Source organism: Plectropomus leopardus, chromosome 18 (genome assembly GCF_008729295.1).
Source record: "Plectropomus leopardus isolate mb chromosome 18, YSFRI_Pleo_2.0, whole genome shotgun sequence".
Classification (NCBI taxonomy): domain Eukaryota; kingdom Metazoa; phylum Chordata; class Actinopteri; order Perciformes; family Serranidae; genus Plectropomus; species Plectropomus leopardus.
The window spans coordinates 10,116,019-10,138,125 of NC_056480.1; the positions used below are offsets into that span (position 1 = coordinate 10,116,019).

Consider the following 22,107-nt stretch of genomic DNA (forward strand, 5'->3'; position numbering starts at 1 on the left):
TTTTAAAAAGTAAAAAGATCAGAAAGCAAAACTACAAAATATACACAGTGGCTTCTGCTTCCCGTGTGCTGATTTATGATTCAGTGCATTCCGCTGAAACGAGGCGCAGCTGCTGCTGAAGACCTGCAGGGTTCAACTTCACTACCTGGACAGAGAGTGAAGGCAGCAGGACGCACTCAGGTGTCTCCTCGCTCTTTGTTTATGTTGCCTCTTGTTTGCGAGGAGGACGAGATGTAAAGTTTGAAACACTGACAGGATAGAGAAAAGAGACTTTCGACAGCTTTAATTTCGTCTACTGTTGTGTTTTGACTTCACTTTCCTCTGAAAAGATGAGCGGAGGAGTCACGCGGACTGAAGGAAATGGAGAAGAGGACCAAAGAGCGAACGTGAGTGATAAAACTAGTTTAAATGTTTCATTTAAAAGACAACAATGAATCCCTGTAAGGTTAAGCTTAATTTAAATGTGACTATGGTACTAAATAATACGCTTATTGTGAATTAACACCGCTTTATATTTCTTGTGGTACCACTGGACTAACGCAGTTAACTTTATTACAGTCCACAGTGGCTGCAGATAACGTTAACTGTTTTAGACAAGTATTTGAGCTTTCCCTTTCTTAATCCTTTGAAACCAGAGGAAATTGGCTTAATTTTCTTTCAAAAACAAGGAAAGAAGGCAACTTAAGTAAAATAACTCAAAACAGCACAAAATTATTATTATTTTGTTTAAGAAAGACAATTAGCAGAAAAAAGATAAGGTTAAAAAAAGGCATTTTTTTCTAAAGATTTGCAAAAATTAAGATTAAAGAGGGAAAAAAGCCAAGTATATGACCAGGAAAAAAATGAGTAAAATTCTTCATAATTCTGTAACAATCATTTTTAATACATAAATATGAATATAGTTGAATAGACATTTACCCTAGCTATTTTCAAAACAATAATTTCTAAGAGTTCTAAGTTCTTAGTGTTACATTTCAGAATTATGTATGTGAATGCATATACAGCACATTTGCCACAAAACATATGTTGTGTGACTGCCTCGGATGTGTTTTGCCCCAAAGCAAATTTAAGATCATGGCAAACAGCCAAAAGTACCTTTATATTACTGTATAGACAGTTAGGAGCTTTGGGCTGGAGTATGTCAATCTGGTGGTATTATAATTGCACACTGTAACATCATGTAATCATGTTATATCTTGAATTTAAATCAACAATTTAAAAGGCAAGCGGTTTCCTTGACATACATTATCCTCCGCAAGAGATCAAAGAAATGCCAAATAGTTGCCAAATTCAATAGTATGTACAAAAACAAACACCTCTTGCATTGTTATGTATCATAAAATACTCAGGCAGGTCAAATAGTAGGTGTGAGTGCTGGGTCACTTTGCTACTTGTTGCATAAGTTTAATGTCACTTATCATTAACTTTTCCTACAGAGTGTGTGTCACTGTGTACATAATCCTTTCACTTGAACTTTAACCTCTTTTTCATCTTTGAAGAGTTCGTGTAGAGTTTGCTTTTGATATCATAGTGGTTGCTTTTTTACACCACGCTGTAACTTCATATAAAAATGAGTTGATATGCTGGGACAAGTTAAGTGTGAACGCCCTACTTCAAACGTCCTAGAAGTAAATTAAAATGATCGTACCCTCCAGCAGTGTTTTTTGTGGCTTAATTATAATCGGAACTCTTTTTTTTGTTGTTGTTTTTTTCCACATTCTAGAACTTAATTAAGTTAAGGCTCGATTGAGAAAAAATCCGAAATGTATAATTTACTGAGTATTCCATGACAGGAGTTCCACAGAACAAAAGTGGTAAACCTTGTTTGTTGGCTTGTTCAGCAGAAATATTCTCTTTTCATTGGCAATCTTATAATGTTTTGTTACGCCATCAATCTTATTTCAGCAACATCTATCTGACATTTGATCCAGTTTGAGCAAGACCTGCTCTTTTACATTTTGTTGCAAATTGTTTTTATTACGCACTTCCATGTAGATACCCAGATGTAATAGATATTTTCCAAAGTCACATAAATAAGAATTATCAAATGAAAGATTAAATATTACATAACTTTTTTTATGTAATTTACAGCAATTCATCGGCCTGATCGTTGATTTAATGAGTGTCATAATGGCACATGTGCGCCTGGATGTTGCGTGAATGAACAGATCCTTTGTTTTTACAGATATCTGGCAGGAAGAGGAGAAATACATAATCATGCCTAGACTAAAACACATGTTGCTAAAGCATTTTTGGCAGCTGCCAGCTTTGATGGGCTCTGTGCGCTGTGATAAAACCAAAAGTGAATAAATGATTAGAGTAGGATTTATAGACCTTTTCCTGGCTTTACAGTTTGAGGAGGATGTTTTTTTTTCTTGACTATGAGAGTGATTTAGAGCTTTATAGAGATAAACTTGACTTGATAAGGTTGAAACTATGAAATCACTGATTATTTACAGCAATGGCACTCTGCTGGAGATAGCCAAGGAGCATTTTTGGATGATCTCACTGTAAACATAAGCTTTGACGTCATTTGCATCCTGTTCTCAAAACCACTGTTTCCACTGAGAAACCTATTGCATCCCACTGAAGCACATCTATGACTTTTCTTTATTCTTATCTTGGCAATTGACATTCAAGTTACTGTGTGTCCTATCATGGCGTGAGAACATGCTGCAAGAATGGTGTAGGCAAAGATATTATTAAAATAGCTTAGCTGGATTGTTGTGGGTTCTTTGTCAACTCGAGGGTGTACTTACATGGCTACATAAGAGGAAACCTTTGTGTGCGACACCAGCATTGTTAAATGGCATGTTTGCAGTGCTCACATATCAACAAAAGGATAAGCAACTCTAAATAGCGTGATAGATGACAGGGTGTTTAGGACACACCAGCACAAGCTTGAAGACTCTTTGTGGAAGGTAACACTCAAACCAGCACTCTGTATGTGAGACATAATGTCATACGTTTTGCAAATAATACACAAGAAATTTAACCAACAATCAGTAAACAGAACTTGACCAACAAAAAATGTTATAATTTAGGCGTTTAAGTCATTATTAGTAAAATATTCAATGGTTAGAACCTTTTCAAATGGGGCTATTTTGGGGCTTAATAACATTGTAAAATAAATATGTTTGTGTTTTGGAGTGTTGGTCTGATAAAACAAGCAAATGTAAGGCATCCCCATGAGATCTGTGAAACAAAGATGGGCAGTCGGTTAATAGTTTCATCCGTAAAATGTCAAAAAGAAAAATTGTGAAAAAAAATCACTAATTTCCAAAGTGGTGTCTTCAAATGTCTCATTTTGTCCAACCAGCAGTCCAAAAACATAGATACTCAGTTTTCTAACATAAAAGACTAAGGAAAAATATTTACATTTCAGAAATTTAAACCACAGAATATTTGTATTAAAAAAGATCTCAAATAGATTTAATGATGATGAGTATTCTAAATATTGAAGCCATATATTGATAATGAAATGATTTTAAGTTGCAGCCCTATATAAAGCACTTAAAATGGTAGTTAAAAAAACATAACATTTGAGATCATTTCAGCAATGAAAGGTTACTGTAAAGTAGTGATAAGACTATTTATGGTTTGAGGACCATGTTAAAAAACACAAAGTTGTTTGTGGTAAATTTAGTGCACAAGAAAAGAAACTGAAATGAGGAAAGAAAATAAACGACTAAAGTCAAGATGGTGCGCAACTTTTTGGCCAAGACAAAGGCAACTGGAGGGGATGCAACAGAGGGCTTTTATCGCCACTAGTTCTTTGATGTCACTTTGGTGTGTCTGGGCCTTTAGTGCCCTTTTTTCGAGTTTTTGGCATATTTTGATTATCGTGGATCACAATTATTCTAACCAGAGTAATTATTCTAACCAGAATGAGAAGAAACGTTCACATCGTCCCATGCCTAGTTTGAAGTTTGAAGTAGCTAGAGACACATGATCAAACACACAAGCATGAACATATTCGGACTGTGGCATTTGGCTTTTGTTTGCACAGTTTTGTTTACACAGCACACACTGAGCCAGTAACTGTTATATAAAGACACTTCATTAATCTCTCTTATATAACTCGTGCCACACATTCCTCAGAGCGCTGCTACCTACCACTGTCCCAAAGTGGCAGATAAATGAAGCTTTTTGACCTCAGTTGGTACATTACTGCACATTTGCAGACATCTAGGCTACAAGTATTAACCTAGTCACTTGTTTACTTTGAAAGATTGAGACTGTTTGATGAAGATAAAAAGCTTTGAATTGTTGCTTACATCCACAGTTTTCTTAGTAATTCAAATAAAATGTGAAGAAAATGGCAATTTAGTCCGATTATTAAACTATAAAGGTGGCTTTTAAACTGTTGTGCAGTTTAGATTCACCATCATCAAACTTCTGTGTTCAGGACTGTTTATAATCTATTCGGAAAAATGTTCCCTCCAGTTCTTTCCATTGTGTATTTGGCCTTACAGTCCTGCAGGGGAGGCTAACAGCCATGTGCCTCCTTGGACTGGCACCGTAGCTCTCTGACTGGAGAACAATCTGGAGGAAAAAAGGGTTGGGCAGCTGGTGGAGCCTCACCCAGCCATGTAAGGCAAGACAGCCGTGGCTTCCCACGAACTTAGTCACAAAGACACAGACAGTGTGGATCAAAGCTCCCTCAACATCCCCGTGAAGAGTCCCAGACAGCCTCGTCTGCCCAGGTAGATATCACAGTGATCATCTGTGGGATAAAGTAAAGGGTTTGCTTTTGGGATTTTACTGCGTGAAGTGCATGATGGTACTTGTGGTTATAGTTTTGTTTGCTTTATGAATGAGTGTTTGCTTATAGAAATAATGGCATTGTGAACTTGTCATACTTTTAAACATGCTTAGTTTCCCCACATAGATTAAACCAGTCAAAAAAGCTAAGTAAGTAAATATTTTAACAAAATGAGGTATATATTTGCCTGTTATTGGATTGGCGTAGTTTATACAGCCACTAATGACAAATTTCAATCTGAGTTTTGTCACCATCTTTATATTTTATTTGACACAGACCACCAGAATGCAAACATTGCCATTTAGTTTAATTTTTTTAGACAAAAAGAAACTTTAAAACTTTTCAGAGTCACTTCCCAGTTGTCTGTTGCTTCTTGTGCTTTGGAACAGTGATTCAGTTTTTGTGTTGGTGACACATACTGTTGGCATTAATCACCAGGGAAGAGTTTGTAACTACCATGAGTGACGTAAGGTGGTTTGTGGCGGGACGTGCTGATATCAACAAAGTTACCCTGTTGTTTTAAGTGCTTTATGATTTTTCTTATCACTTTTGGTGTGTGTAAGTTGTGTTGCTTGGTTGATAAAACTGCTTTGTTTTGACTGCACTCGGAGATTGATGGATTTCACATGTTGCTGTGATCTGTTAGCACCTGAAATGGGAATGCAGGTGTTGGTGCTCAGCTTGTTCTCAGCTTGTTAGAATGATTTAGTACATAGATTTATATATTGTGTAAGTCAGCGTGTACAGTTGTGATGTCATCTCCAAACCAGTAAACAACAGTCATGGATGAGTTTGCAACTGGAGAACTGGGATTGGATGGTCCTGTATTGATTGTGGGAGGTCACTGACCGGTACAGGGATGCTGTTTTAGCTCTCACGCTGAGTTAAGGCAATGATGTCACCTCCGAATCAGTGAACATACATGAGTCACATTGAACTAATGCGTCACTGTCTGTTTTCATATTAGCTGCAGGTCTAAGTCAGTATAGATGATCTGATTATCAGTGTTTTGTTTTTTTTTCCTGAATACTTGACTGTCAGAGAGATTCTGAAATTAAGTCATATTTTGATGACAAGATGAATGATTCAAGTCATTTCCCATACAAAATGGTGAACTTTATCTTTCCCTGAAGATTGACCGCTTTTCTTTGTCTCATGTAAAAGTAACTAAATATCTCAATTTATAGATAAAACCAACAACCCTTTGAAACCTGTTACATTGGTTTGTTTTTTTCCTGAAAAACATGAGGATAAGGCTATGAGCAACTTCATAAAACATGGCCCAAATATAACCAAGAAATTAGTAAAAAAAAAAAAAAAAAAAAAAAAAAAAAAAAAGTCACAAGAAAATTACCCAAAAATAAGTAAAAAAAGAAAAGTAAAAAAATTAAAAATTAAAAACAAACAAGAAAATGATTTTAAAAAAATGCATTCTTTTTTTTCTGTAACATAATTTGATATATATATATTTTTTTTTTTTATTATTTTTTTAAAATAAAATTTTAGTATTTAAACATATAGTTTTCAGGGCATATTTCTCTGATTTATTTTTTTTACATTTTTGGATTCTTTGTTCATCATGGAGGCATGAGAGAAACCGTTTTGTTTAACATAAAACGGGGTGAGTAACTGAAATACAAATAATCATTTAAGGGAGGAAATCTTCCTTAAATCAAGAAAACAATCTGTAAATCAATCGACAGTGAAAATGTTTTGGTGCAGATACTGCACTTTACTCTGCACTTTACTGCTTTGTAATCTAGTGCACTTTAATTTGAACTTCTTTGTGGTTATCCTGTATGTAGGAGTGACAGAGGGGTAGAAATGTGTAAGGTGTGCTAAAGCACTGCTCTGACCTCCTGCTCCATTATCTGCTATGACAAAAGCATTACACCAGAGACAGAAAACAGACTCTCCCTCAGGGCTGCTGCTGCAGCTCAGCTGAAGAGCTGACCTGTGAAAAGCTCCAGTGGCAGATTATTTACAAGAAGGTTTATTTTAACACTTTGCTAGAGCCTCTGCATTGTCTTTTCCTTGTGTAGTTTCACACCAGTAGATGTTAAATCAATCTGGAGATGTTCATTTGGGCACGCTTGCGAGGATCTATTATGTAAGACAGAAATGTTTGGAAAGGCATACTTACTGTTTAAAGAAATATGTTGATCGCTGTGTATATGTAAAACAAATTACACATGCAGTTGATTATTTGCACTGTCTACGTGTAAACAATTACCAGATTACCAGTGTTGCTTTATATGTTACTGAGCAAAATAGCAATGCTTCTTTGTAGTAAATTAATTTTCTTTTGCATGTTTTTTTCCAGTGGAAAACATTCTTATGTAAGATGTGGAGTATTAAGTTATAAGTTTGTCTCTTGATCTGATTAAACTCATGAGAATCTGATTAACGTAGATTTATACCTCAGAGGGAGAATCAGTCAGTTGTAATGAAACAACACCTCAATTACTGGTATTGATATCATCTCAAAAGTTATTTTCATTAAAACCATTAAACCTGGAAGCTGTTTTTACATGTATTATGAAATGAGTTTGTATGTAAACATACCACTCATGTTGTATAGGAGATATGGAAAACCCTAGGGATACCTATCTACCATGCTTTTGTTTTCTTTGTGCTTTCTAAGTGAATTTGAGGTTACTCCTCCTAGAAATGAAAATTAAGCATGCCCTGAGTTGCATGGACAAGCCTAGTGGGGCCGCACTGAACACTGGAGGCAGACACATTATTGAACTGTATATGCAGAGAGCAGATGAAAGTGCTGATCTCATTATGTACACCAGTGTGTGAGTTTGCACTTGTCTGTGCAGCAGAAAGCAAATATGGATTAGAACAAAACGGAAGGAATGTTAAGTTAAGGTTATGTGGCAATATAACCTGTTTACTCAGACAAAACACCTGCATATTCTCATCGCACAAATTTTCTGACTTAACATTTTTTGTGTTTTAGCACAGGAAAGAAGATTTTTCATAAAACTGGGCTGTCTATGCTGTAGAAAGATGCAAATCCTTTTGAAATTGGTGCCACGTGACCAGAGAAAACAGAGGAAAAGGACTGTGGCATTTGCTTTTGTTCAAGAGATAGAAATCCTCCAACCACCACATTGCAATGCACTGCACCGGACCAATAAATGCTACTGCTGGTTAATGACTTATTGCAAGCTTGGCCATTTGACACAATGTGGCGGCCTGTAACAAACAATCAAAAACTTGTTTCTGGCAACATTTTAGGTAAGAATTAGGTAATACAGTTACATAATCTTGGTTCATTTTGATCATTACTGCTTAGTTTTACTGTCTGATCTGAGTTTGGTCTGCATTTGAGAGAGAGAGCGAGAGAGAGAGGGGCAGCTCTCTCTCAATCCGCTCCTATACTCTTTTTGTCCGTATCATGGGGGGTATACGAAAATGCGGAAGTACAATCTGTAGTTCGAGCAACAGCCCGAGAGCCAACAAAAATCTGCTGGATGACACGCAACGCTTCATCCAACAGATTTGAGCTGATACATGAGATGAGATGAGATCTGGACTCTGGTAAGATGGAGGGAAGTTTACCATAATTCCATATTATTATAATGCAAAGCTGGTTGAAAATTTGTCAAAAATCCCCTTAATCAGTTGTGTTTGTCTTGTCAATACATGAATGTAAGAGCTGTTAGGACACAACAGCAGTTAGCAGTTGCTCATACCACCACAAAAGTATGCAGTGATTCAGTGTTTAATTTCTCCTTGGAACATGATCACATGAATGGACTATTTGGCCGGTAATGACACCGAATAACACCTATCTGTAGGAGTGGTTTCCAATCAACCTTTTTATTTATAATCACTGACTGGGAATGTTTTGGCACTGTTGTCACGGTGCTGTTCAGTCGACCTCTGCAATGTTTGTTGAATGCAATATGAAAGGTCAAGCTTTTTAAAGGTAATAATGCAGTTTCTTGTCATTCTGAAGTTTGCCGATGCGCTGGATAATTCCCGGAAATCACTCAGTGATTTTTTTTTCTCAGTTTAAAGGGAAACTCCTCACAGGCATTCAGCTCAGCACATAAAAAAGGTTAGGGTTGTTGTAAGATTTGACTCTATTAAAGAATAATTTGCATATTAAGTGCCAAATTATATCTGTAATAAAATAACTGAGAAAAAAAAGTATATATCCTCGTTACAACTTTGTTCAACAAGAAATCTATGGTGGCCTAAGACTTTTGCACAGTGCTGTATTATTCTGCTGCGATTATTTTGCTTTGAAATGTAAACCTTTCGATGGAGTGGGCATTTAAGAAATACCGAAGAATAGCGTGCGGCTGTCTGCAGAACATTATGTTTCTGTGTATAGTAAGCACCTCCCAGGGTGTGTCCATCCCATAATCCTCTGTGTGAAACCCTCAGGCTGTCGCTCCCTCAGATCACAGAGTGAAATGTTGGCCTGCCTTTCACGGCCTCTGATGGTTTTTCAAACGTCGCAATTACACACGAAAATCTGCCACTCAAACTAAACCATTTAGTGTTTGACTTGCAAAGCAGAGAACTGGCTGCTTACGTAAGTAATCAAATGTGTTGGCTGCATGTGACGTACCCTGGGTTGATGTTCTTTGTTCTTCAGCCATACTTTACTGTCTTTGTGTGATAGTTGACAAAACTCAATGGTGGGCATGTTCACACACCATTCACATGCAGGTTTGTTTTATGTGTCACAGTGGCTCACAAACACAGCAAAAAGAACAAAAAGATCTAAAGTAAATTCAATTAAAATCACTTTATTTGTCCCTGAGGGGCAATTAAACATGTAGAATAGCTGCATAGCAACAAATAGGAAAAAAAGAATATGTTCTATATCTTAAGCATGTATCTATTTTAGTTTTTTACTCTACATTTGATAGGAATCCTTCACATATCAATGCTCTGTTGGAGAAGATATTGTACATAGAGCAGAGGTGGGGAACTTTAGTCGCAGTAAATATGTGACTTAAGTCACAAATTTATGGACTGAAGACTTGCTTGACCAATACCGATAAGACTCAACTATAACCTGACAAACATCCAAGCAGGATCGAAACGCCATCTTCATTAAACTTGTGTGGACATGAAGTAAGTGTGCATGAGTGTTTTTGAAACATGATTTTGTGATTTTGACTGCAAACCAGCAGAATCCAACACGAAGCGAATATTCATGGAGGAAGCTCGTCCGAAAATAATCAAGTTTGGATTCAAGGATTATGTTGTTGATGAAGGCAGTAAAAAGGGGGTAAAAAGGGCCAAAATCCATAAAGCAGTGTACTGGGATGGTGCAGGAATGAGTCTATAGCTAATTTATTTATTAAATCATCATCAGAATTTCATATGACTTGATTTGCTTGACTTTTAACAGGAACTTGACTTGTTTGATTCTTTTTAAATAACTTGGGACTTGCTTGAGACTTGAATGTTAAGACTCGGGACTGGCTTGTGACTTTCACATTTGGCACATTCACCTCTGATTTAGAGATTACTTACAGCCTCATAGAAGTTAATGTTAATCCCCTCAGCACAAAAAAGTTAGATTGAGCACACATAATAAAAACAATATTGATGTTATTCTGCATGTTTCCCAAAATCATCATGATCTGCAGGTTCCAGGCATCACATGATTGTCAACTGCCTAATATCAATAGAAGGGAAGCATAATGCATTCACTTGAAAAAATAATACTTGCCTTGTTTTTCTGAATTAACGAGAGAATTATCTCAGAATTAGGAAAGAAGTTTTCATGGAAATGTGAAAACTTTGCTCATAATTCTGTGTGAATTACACAAAATGACCTCACAAATACTGGGAAAATAATCTTATTTATCCAGACAAATATTAGACTTTCTTTCCTCAAGTGAATGCATAAAGCTTCTGTTCAAAGTGCAACAGACTGCAGTCATAAATTTGGTGCCTCTGTACCAGGTGCTTCTGTTGCCACATTGTGACAGAGAGCTGCAACATTCAGCCACTGACTGGTACTTGATGTGTGTCCGGATGACTTCATTTCCAAGGTGCTGCTTGGAAGCCAGACATAGTTAAGCGCTTTCCCAAGGAACAGATAATAGCTTTTCCCAGGAAAGAAGGCGTGATTGTTGTTTGTCTGCGCTTTTAAATGTGAAACAAAATCTACCAGGAATGATTATGAAATGCTGGTTGGTTTCCTTCTAAATTCTCAGCCCGGTTCACATGTGCTGTCACTAAATCATGCTGGTGTTGAAGTTATTATATCTGTATTGTTTTCACACTTACAGCTGACAAAAGACTGTGGTATGTAGAGAACGTGTCACTGCCTTTTTGTCATTCCTGCACTGTAACCACCAGTGTTATTTTCCCAGGGAGCAATTATTATTAAGTGTACAGTTGGTACACTGTGAACATTGTCACCGTGCTGCATGACAACGTGTTTCTGCAGCCTACTGCCTAACATCCACCAAACAAATGACACTAAAACATGTTATAAAACAACATTACATAAGTGAAATTAACAAGACAGGGAAGATTCCTGATGTCCTTTGGCATGACTTAAGACAGGGGAGCAACATCTGTTTCTCTGCATTTTATATACCGTGTAAGAGTATCACCTGCTTGTGAAACTTGTAAAAATACCTCTCTGTCTGAAAATAAAAAGCCGGTCCTGGAAAATACGTTTTTTATGGGCAAACTCACAGCTTCCACCGGTGAAACCAGCAAGCGTCGGCTTGCTGGTTTCACTGGTGGAAGTGCTGATGCATGGGTATGAACACATAACCCCACATAGGGGATAGGATTAAGCATATTTCAGGTTGGTGATAAGATAACAATCAACTGTGTGACATAACTCACCTTCACCTGGACTTTTATCCTCCACTTGGAATAGTTTGTCAATGGGCCAAATGTTATGTTGTCTTTGCACATTCAGAGAAAAGGCCTCATAGTTTGTGTGGAGTCATGCATCCACTTACTTCAGTGGGTGTTTCCAATGGAGATTATCTATAGTTAAGCAAGTATTTGCTTTGGGCAAATGCTATGCTTTGTAATATAAAAGAGTCAGCTGAGTTTAAGGGAATCTAATTATCCTGTTGTCTTCTGAACTATACATTTCATAACTGTTTTGTCTAAATTATGTCAAATCAGATTTAGCTGTTCAGTACAACTATTTGATTGTTCATTCCTTTTTTTTCCCAATTTAGATTTTGAGAGTTTAAATTTGGTTCGGCGGGACGTTCAGGGTGACAGCAACGCCTAGTAACATAGTCAACAAGCCAGGGTTGCCCCTTGAGCTAATGCATATTAACAAACAATTGTAAATGCACAACATTTTTTGCCGATACTAGAAATCAGAAGCCGGAGACTATATTGTATTAAATGTATTAAATTAAGGAAAAGCGTTTCTTTCTCTGGGCAGCAGCCTCTGGCTCATTCTGACTGGGCAAAGAGGTTCAAAAAGATGACAAGTCATGGTGTCATATCACATCATAGTGATGGGTTAAAACACACGTGCGATGAAATCTGGTCTGCAGTTTCCAAAAGGTTCAATAGCTGGCGCACTATCATAGACAATAGTTGATGACTGACTTGTTTTACTGAGGGGTCCGCAGTCAGCCTCGACTCTGAATATTTTTGTAGGAAAAATAAAGATAATGATGGCGATTACAATTCTGCAATTACTGAAAAAGTTCATTATTAAAGGACATAAACAAATACTTTATGTGTGCAGACTTCCTTTGTATTTTGGCCACCATCCTTTCGAGTGCACCCTAAAGTTCTGGCCAAAAAGAGCGCAGCCAAACGACACCTTCAGCATCTCTTCATTTCTAATGCCGTCTGCTGTGACCCTCTAACACTGCAGCTCCAGGCTAACCTGCAGCCCCCATTGTTTCAAAGAGTGTGTCCCAGCCTTCGTTGAGTAGCCTTGAGTCTGGGTCTGCAGCTACCTGTACTAGAGAGCATCATGAAAATGAGGCGCGCTCACTCTGCAGCTAGATCTTGGGGTCGAAACGTCACCAGAAGTACACTGCACATTGACTGACAAAAGCAAAACAAACAAACAAAAAAATAACTGCTTGACTTGAAAAATCTCAGTCAACTGAGGATTCTCCAACTGATTATTCAGATCTTTGACTTTCATGGGGCAAACCTAGTTTTGTATTACAGTTAAAGAAAGTTTGTCTTTGTTGTGCGATTTTCTACTGTGTTAGGTGATTCTCTGTGGATTATTTTACAAGCTCTAGATAGATAAACTTCCACGACATGAAATAAATCAATAGCACTGGATTATGATGTGAACTCTGACTAAATGGCTGTAATAAACATGTATCAACACGCACTTTACTGAAAGCCGTCACTCCATGTTATCAGGAATAATGTCTTTAAATGAGCAATAAGAAGCTGGCACCCTATCAAAAGTGGCCTCAATTTTAAACAAAACAACATCTTTAAAGACAGAAAAAGAGTGAACACTAAATCTGTTTTCTTCAGAACTGTCAGTATGACTGTGTTGTTGTTGTTGTTGTTGCTCACATTATTTTCAACCAGTACTCTGTTTTGAAGTAAAGTTATCAAATTCTCACATGATGTTTTAGTTTCTAAGGCAACACAGTTGAAATGAGAGTGACTCATCAGTCACGGATGTTTTGAGTGTTGGTATTTTTGTCCCTTACTGGACAGGACTGGTTTCATTTTCTCCAGTGAGTAGAGTGGAATGTTTTGGTCAGCAGACAGCCCCGGGGATGCAATGGAAATGTCTCCTCTGTGTCGGTTGCTAGGCTTTTTAGTCCAACAATGTGGCATCCAAAGAGGAACTCCAGTGTGGGGAAGTTTTATGGTCAAAAATACGCCTCTTTTTCTCTGCTCCACCCTTTTTCTCAACGGTGACTTTCGATTTGTGCCCCTCTTCTTTCTCTTCACTGGTGGTTTTCCTTAGAATCCCCACAGCTCTGTTAAGTCATCTTGCTTCCATTTTTCATTTCAGGTCCGATGCAGTCGGCTTAGTATCTCTCTACAAGGTCGGGATCAGTCTGGCTGCAGCTTGGAGAGGCAAATTAACAAGGTACGAAGCCAAAGAGGAAAACTGTCATTTACTGAAGGAAAAAAGCACAGAATGGGATATTTTGTTAATGTGTTTTTTACTGAATGTAGGAGAGCAGCATAGCAGTCGTGCTGCCACAGAAACCAGAGGAGCAAGAAGAAGTGTTCATCACGCCCATAGACGAAAAAGTTGAAGTTATTAAGGTATGTGAGCTTGTTTTTGTGTTATCTTTGACTGTGTAATTGTGTGCATGTACGAGCCAGTCCACCTTTCAATCATTTCACTCAATCTGTCATTTTGGTATTCAGGTTTACCTTGAATCCCGTCCAGAGACAGCTCGGAGTGTCAAGATGCTGACGGACGAGGTTTCCCAGATTCAGGAGGTCAGTGTGCGACGGACAGAGCTGAGCAGAAACTTCCCTTAGACACATTTAGACAATGAGTCAACATTCAGTGGAAAACGTTAGAGCATGTGTGTCTGTGGGTTGAATAAGTGGAAGTGTACAGTAGGTTTTAGTTATAGTTTTAATGTGTTTGATGTGTTTTTGCTTCTAGGTGAGGTACTGTCTGAAGACTCTGAGAGAGCAGATGGCAGCCAGACAGAACAATAACAACAACAAGGTACACACCCTCTGACTCAAAGATAAAGATGTTTTGCTGAATGTGTTGCAAAAACAATTAGAAAAAATCATTTTTTGGTCAATTAACAGGGAATGAATTGACAGTGATTAAGATATTCTATTTTCAGTAAAATGTTGTATATGTCTTGTCAAAGTGGTAAAGATATTTTCATCATGTGTTTCTGTATATTTTTCGTGTTTTTTCTTAAGTAGTTGTGTGTTTAGTGCTCTCAGCTACTGTGAAATTAACCCAGTCACACTTGAAAGTAATTACCTAAGGATCATTAAGAGCAGTGACAGCAGCGCTGGTGTTTTTACCTTATTGTGTAACAGTTGACAACCTTCCTTTGTGGCTCAAACTTAGCCTTCATTTTCCAGAGAAATCGTACCAGGGCTACAATTTAAACACAGATGGTGTCATTATTTAATAGCTATTAAATTGTGCAATCAGTATTTACTTCATAATGGTAAGTTAAAGCAAAAAAACTTGACTATGTCCACTTTATTCTAGCATTGTTCATATCATTTGAATTATTGTTACAAGTGCTTCACAGTTACAAAAAAAGATTTAAATCAAAGATGAGCAAACATTGCGTAATAATGATACGTTTTCAGATCTGACCCTTAAAGGGAATCATGACAGTTAAGACTTTGAGCACAACATAACCAGGAGCCCTTAATTGGTATCAGCGACTCGCTGATAGATGGTGGTGCCAAGTTGTTTAAGGCCTTAAAAGTAATTATGAGGACTTTAAATTTAGCAGGAAGGTAGTGTAACACAGCCAGCACCAGGATAATACAGGGACGCTGTGGAGTTTTAGTTATTGATCGTGTAAGAACCTAATTGTAGATGTGCTACGGCTTACGGCTTAAATAACATTCAATACGTAACAATTGTAACTGAAGTTTTTGTGTTGCCAGAGTAATGAAGATCCTGCGCTTAATCAGAAACCAATACTTCAACAACAAATTGACCATCTGAGAATAAGCCCGTCATGCTGTGTTACCTTGAATTCATGTGGAAAACTTTTTTTCATGTGCACCATGGCAAACAAACCTCTCCCAAACACATGCATTTTTGCTACAACCTTCATATTTACCTGACTGAAAGTGAAACTGATCTATGCTCACTTCAAAACCAGACTCCAGTACTAAGGTCGTTTGGCAAAACTGTGAGGGAAAATAAAGTTCTCACTTAGTAAAGCTAACATGGCATGACTCATTGATATAAAAATAGTCATTTTCTGGGTTAGGTATTACTTTCAATGTATAGTGCAGTGATCTCTCTTGGCCACTTAAGTACTTGTACATTTTACAAGTAAAAGAAGAAATAAAGCACTAACTCCACTAACCAGCCGCTGCTTTCCTCTTCAGCATCCAGTCAACGGCTTCAGAGTCCATTCGCCCCACAGCCGAGACCTCAGCAATGGAAACATTGTTGTCACTGACTCAGACGCTAAAGTAAGCTAATCACAATCAGCCTTCTCTAACGTCCTCAGAAGAGCATTTGCTGTGTTTTTTTATGATCTGATTATTCATCAGTCTAATGTGAGTGAACCACAGGGAACAGCAGGAACCAATTTCAAGTGAAGCTAGTTTGAATGCATTTAAATTTGTATTTAAATGACAGCCATAACATCCATTATGGAGAAAAAATGTCTGGCCCTCCAGCTGTTTCCCACTCACACGATCCAACTACCTGCTGCTCCTCAGAAAGCGGCGCCAGACTGATAACAAAGCACCACACACACAGCGCAGGGGCTCACTTACACTCTGACTAACAGCGCATACACAGCCCACACACACACACACGCACACACACAGACAATATCGTATTTTCATGCATTATTCTCAACTCAGCACATCACAGCATCTCCTGTTACACAACACCATTATCTACCAGGGAAGTGGAGTCAGAGCAGGGAGGTTTTGTGGCGTTCATACACAGTGACCTGTATATGTGGTATGTAGGTAACCGAGAGTCAATTTACACTTTATACAGCAATGTAAAGTGCATTGTTTGCGTGAAGACAGTATTTTGCACACCTAAGGGACGGCTCCAAGATAAAGTGTTATCTCCGCACAGTTTAACACACTTCTCGTCTAAATGCTCTTGTTTTACCTCAGGCTGGGCCAAACAACCTTTTAAACACGTAGTAAGAAGCCTAACAGCAGCCGCTCTTATCTGTTTGTTAGGTCTGCTTTGCCCTCAGGTTCAAGCAGCTTGCCAGATTAATCCTAATTGAGCATGTCACTTTCTGTCTGCCTGCACTCTCAGGTCGAGGATAATCAGGAGGAGAGCGTGCGGCTCAGAGAGGCGACCAGGCGTCTGTACGCGCAGCTGAAGGAGATGGAGAAGAGGCATCAGGAGGAGAGGGAAAAACTGCAGGTCTGTCTCATGAGATCAGTAACATTACACGATTTCCTGTCTGCAGCGATGACTCACTCCTCTGCTGCCGTCTTGTTCCTTTAATCATCCTCATTATCTGCCAGTCTTATCTGCGGATTTCATCCCTCATCCTGTGATCCCCCATTGTTTGGGTCTTTGCTCTACAGCACATTCGTCTGTCAGGTCATGTAGGGACACTGCCCGCAGACTTAAAGATAAATAAATAATAGACTTACCATGGGCCGATCTATCAAAAACCGTCCCGATGGCGTTGTTCTAAATCCCTCTTAATACTGCTGTTAGCAGCAACAACACAATTACATTAATGCAGAAAGCAGACGCATGGATCCATTTACAAAGTTATAACCCTAACATGTCACGTGAAACACAGCAAATATTACATTTAGACTTAAAACTAAACACATAATGTTTTTCTCAAAAGTCAGTTGTTCATTTTTTGTTTTTTGAGATGTTCCTGGAGCTGTTACACCACCGTCCACAATTAGTTTTTCCTGTGAGGTAAAATTACTGCTTTTGTCAGTGGAGTCTGGTGGCTTTGACTAAAGCATAGATGGGGAGCTCGCAGTCGGAAAGGACTGTTTGCGTCAAGGTAAAGTGGTGAAAATATTCTGAAAATAGCATACATTTAAAGTGATAATTTTTTTTTAGATGGCTAGATATATTTTGCTAATGCCCCCATCCACAGCAGTCCATTGCTTAGCTTCTGTGATGGTACTCCTGCCTGCTTCTTCAAACTGGGGGCAAGCGGACAGACATCTACTGTATGTAATACACTGTCTGTAGATAAGTACCTCATTCAACTCCACTTCGAAACGTCTGAATCTGATCCCTTTAATTGCTTGGATCTGGGAAAGCCGCTAAGTTGATATAAAAAGACATTGAAATACACAAGAAGTCAGGGCTTTAAACAAACCCAACTATCTGTTGCAAACATCCATTACAGTTTATAGACTTCCCTGGATTAACTTTTACTGTCGTACTTACTGTTTTACAAAAAGAAATTATGCTGACATTTGAGTGGCACTCATTTTCAGTTTTACCTCCAAATAAAATGGTTTGGACAATCTCGCTCACTGTCGGCAAGCACCAACATCTTCAGCCTGAGCAGAGGTCTAATCAGCCAGAGAAATGGAAAACTGTAATTGTCTGGGTGTGCAGAGCCTTTAATAGAGTATCCATCACCACTAAATCACAGGAAACCACAAACAAGTTCTTACTCTACGGGTCCCCTCACAGGCCGAGTCGCAGGAGTATAGCGCTCGTCTGGCTGAGCAGTCCGAGCGTCTGCAGAAGGCGGAGGAGCAGTCGGAGGAGAGGGGTCAGCAGGTGGAGGAGCTGCAGAGGCTGCTGGGAAGCATGGAGATCGAGAGTGGCATCCTCAAAGACAAGATGGCAGCAGGGGAGGCAGAGCTGCTGCAGCTCAAAGCGAACAGGGAAGAGGGGGCGGAGAATGAGAAGAGGTGAGCTGAGAAACAAAGTGATGAATCAAAGCACAATAACTGCTCCAAATAAGAAGAGAAGTTGGATTGTTTTGTTTTTTTTATTCCAAATTTTTTTATTTCCAAATCATGAGGAAAAACTCAAAATACTGCACCCAATGTCACTTTTTTTAGTGTTGGATGCAAATATATGTGAATCCTTTCACTTTTATATCCTATAACATGAGAGAATGTATCCCAAAACATGAAATTGAAATTGCTTCCCAGGGTCCAATATATGAATCATTCAAATAACATCACTTTCTCTAGTTAAAATTAAAAAATAACATGCTCTGTAGTTTTTTAATGTTTGGCTTCATATTGTATGTGTATCCATTTGCTGTTAGTTTGGCAGGGTTTTATATGTGTGTGTGTGTGTGTGTGTGTGTGTTTGCAGGTGTGAAGAGCTGGAGAAGGAGGTGGCCGTCCTGAAGGAAAAGATTCATCACCTCGATGACATGTTAAAGAGTCAGCAGAGGAAAGTCCGCCACATGATCGAACAGGTATTTATGCACACAAGCAGATTGACTAGCAGTGCAAGTTGCACACACACACACACACACACACACACACACACACACACACACACACACACACACACACACACACACACACACACACACACAATGCAAATGAGCACTCCGGTGCCCACAACTGCACAGGAAGCCATTAACGGGGAAATTAGATTTTGAGGAGGCGGACACATAAAGCGTAATTGATTTGAGGGAGTGGAGCCAAGAGGAAACGTGTGGTGAAACAAAACTCACTTGTCATGAATAAGTGATGCTGCATCTGCTCCTGTTGAAAAAGTGAGCCGTGTTTCTCCTGAACATCTCACATTGTTTGTTTGTGTTTTGTTTGTTTTCGTGTACGATACAGCTGCAGAACTCCCGGACGGTCATCCAAGAGAGGGATCGATTCATCAGGGACCTGGAGGAGAGGGTGGCTTTCCTGGAAGCTGAGGTCAGGAGGCTCATGTTAGATGTATTATTGCTTTGACTGCATGCTCCTCTGACATCTGTATAAAGTATGTTATGTGTAATATTAGTTGCCCATTCTGCGCTAAATCATAAACACCACACTTTTCCAATCAAGTAAAAGCTGAAACGTTGTCCTGCATGTAAAACATTCATACAACTGCTCTGTAATTGCATCTGTGCATGTAATTAAATCCCTTTAACTCCTTTCTGTCTGCAGAACAAGGAAATGCATGACCATATGGAGTACTTCCTGGCAGGCCAGGAGCCTCCATACCTGACATCCAGTGAGAACAAGCCAGAGGTTGTTTACAGGTGAGCTGCTTATCTTCTTATTTACAGTAAAGCCAAACACAACACTAGTATTGCCAGGGGACCTCATGTGATTTAGAAATTATCCCTATTGTCTGTTTCATGCAGCACATTCACAATAGATAAGAGAAGTCTAAACAAACAGAACCAACTCTGCTGCACATTATCGTGGCATTCATCTCATCATCTTTCAAGATTGTGCTCTTCTGGTGGATTTTAGCTCACTCTTTCTGCAAGTGGATCTCGCTGCTGTGTAGTGAGATGAGCTTCCTGCATCCAACATGGTGTCAAAACTTTCATTTATAATTTCTATTGCAGCTTCCATAGTTCTCGACCTGGAAAGAGGCAGAGACAACAAACAAACAAAAAAATAACCATTACGATGAGAGGCTAATTCCAATTTGACTAATATTATCACATGACCTCTGTGTTTGGCGAAATGTGTTATTTTCAGCAGAGATTTTACTTGACAAATTACAGGCATTGCTGATTCACAAGGTATTCGGATCACAGACGACCTCGGCAATTATTACAAATTACCTGAGGTCCCCAGTGATAACCATGCGAATAGGGCTTAAAATGCTGATTTCATCCTTCTGAGAGTGTGCTTTTGTCAAATGTCCATGTGTACCTAATACATTTCATTTTTAATTTTTATATTCCCCTCTTTGCAGTAAACCACTCACACCAACATCTCCGACCAACAAGGCCCTCCCGTTCATCAAAGTCATCGAGATAATGTCCTGAATGGAGAGTCCAAAGGACTGACCTGAGGTGAAATACGGTGTAAATATATGTAACCATCTACCAGGATGTGAACGTAAAAACATTCTGGCTGAAGAGGCCGCATGGTGACAAAGCACATTGGTCTTTTGTTAGAACGTCACAGTAACTTTAAGGCAGTTCTGCAAACCTTCACTGGCTCTCGGTGTTAAACAGATTTTAAAAAAGGAATTCGAACTAAGATCCCATGTTATGGGGAATCCTAAAAAGGAAACGAGGAGGAGGCTGTGCAATGCAAAGAATTTTACTGAACTTGTTGTATGACATGCAAAGAGAAATCTGTGCAGTACGCGCTGTGTCAGCAAGTCCTTACGATGCAGTGACAGGAGAAATAGTTCAGGAAAGTTCTCTTGAGTTGTAAAGTTTTCCACCTTCACCTTTGTCCCACGCAGAAAGACCTGTCTGAATAGGTCTGCATGAAAGGTGGATTTAAATTTAAAACAGCTGTTATTATTGTAAATATCTGTGTTACACATACATCTGGACAAATGCACAAACACTGTGTTGAGTGTTTTCAGCACTTCTTTATCCGACAGCAGCGATACTCAACTTGCTTTGTCCAAGGGCCACTTAATTAAACATGAATAATTAATTTATTAATTATTAACCCGCAGTTTGTCAGGGGAATCCTCCCCTTATTATTATTAATTTCTTAAAATACAAACAAGCTCCGTTTTGATGTTTTTTTTAAATACCTTATTTATGTTCAAAGCACAAAAAATAATCCCATTGTGTATCAATTTATGTTCATTGTTCATCATCCTAGCTGCGTATCCTATTGAGCGTTGGGGTGCTGGAGCCAGTGCCAGCTGTCATTGGGCGAGGGGCGGGGTCACCCTGGACAGGTCGCCACACTGTCACAGGGCTGACACATAGAGACAGACGTGCGTTCATGCCAACATTCACACCTATTCCCACCTAACCACTACTCCACTTTGCCGCCCTTATTTATCTATTTATTTTTATTTATTTATTTTTAAAATCTCTGGCAGGCCGCCCAGCACCCCATGGGCCGCAAGTTGAGTAACGCTGTCCGACAGCCTGTTGACCACAATCCTGTGCAGCCAGGGTCAGCGTCAGATTCCTCAGTGCTTTGCAGCACATTGACAATTGCAGGCATGCAGTTGGCTGTGTCAACAGTTAGATATGATTCATGTTGATAATAACTTAAATATAGTTCGCTGACAGAGTGGGTTGCATGTAATAAGTTGATAATGCTAATTTATGTATTAGAATTTTTTGCCTTTAATTTAGTTCTGCTGGAAAAACATATTAGATGCTACTAGTATTAATGGAGGCTATTTTTTTTTTTGTATCTTTGCTGCCAAGTGCTGCCTCAACATCCTTACATATTCTGTTTTGTGCTAAAAGGTTGCATATTTAATAACTGATTAAACTTATAGACTTACTTAAATAACCTAGATAGCTTTGCATTTTTTGTACAAACTTCGCTTTTTTCTGTGCGATACTTTATGTTGCTGTCCAGGATGTATAGTTTTATTAACAAAGTGCGTATTTACTGTGAATACTGTAGATAGATACGTCGAAGTCGAGTTTTTTGTTGTAGACTGTACACTTTAATTCATGTTTATCTGACTCATCTGTTTTACTTATTCCAGCTTTCATCATCTCTGTGTTGCATGTTTACTCTGTAACTCTGTACTGCCACCTAGTGGAGAAAATAAAGACAATATGAAGAGGTAGGTTGTCAGGCTTTTATCTCAAACCACA

At 38.6% G+C, this 22,107-nt stretch overlaps 1 protein-coding gene across 2 annotated transcripts; it reads left to right on the forward strand.

Annotated features, from left to right (window-relative positions):
* Positions 1-150: 150 nt before the first annotated feature.
* Positions 151-22,079, forward strand: tuft1b (tuftelin 1b). 2 transcript variants are annotated; one of them, XM_042506321.1, is made up of 12 exons: positions 151-386; positions 13,740-13,817; positions 13,907-13,999; positions 14,105-14,179; positions 14,352-14,417; positions 15,791-15,877; positions 16,695-16,805; positions 18,063-18,286; positions 18,702-18,807; positions 19,184-19,267; positions 19,502-19,596; positions 20,268-22,079. In XM_042506321.1, the coding sequence occupies exons 1-12, from the start codon at positions 330-332 to the stop codon at positions 20,338-20,340; spliced, it is 1,149 nt and encodes a 382-aa protein (XP_042362255.1). In that variant the 5' UTR covers positions 151-329; the 3' UTR covers positions 20,341-22,079. The 2 variants fall into 2 exon arrangements, with proteins under 2 accessions (XP_042362255.1, XP_042362256.1); XM_042506322.1 differs by lacking the exon at positions 15,791-15,877.
* The last annotated feature ends 28 nt before the right edge of the window (positions 22,080-22,107 follow it).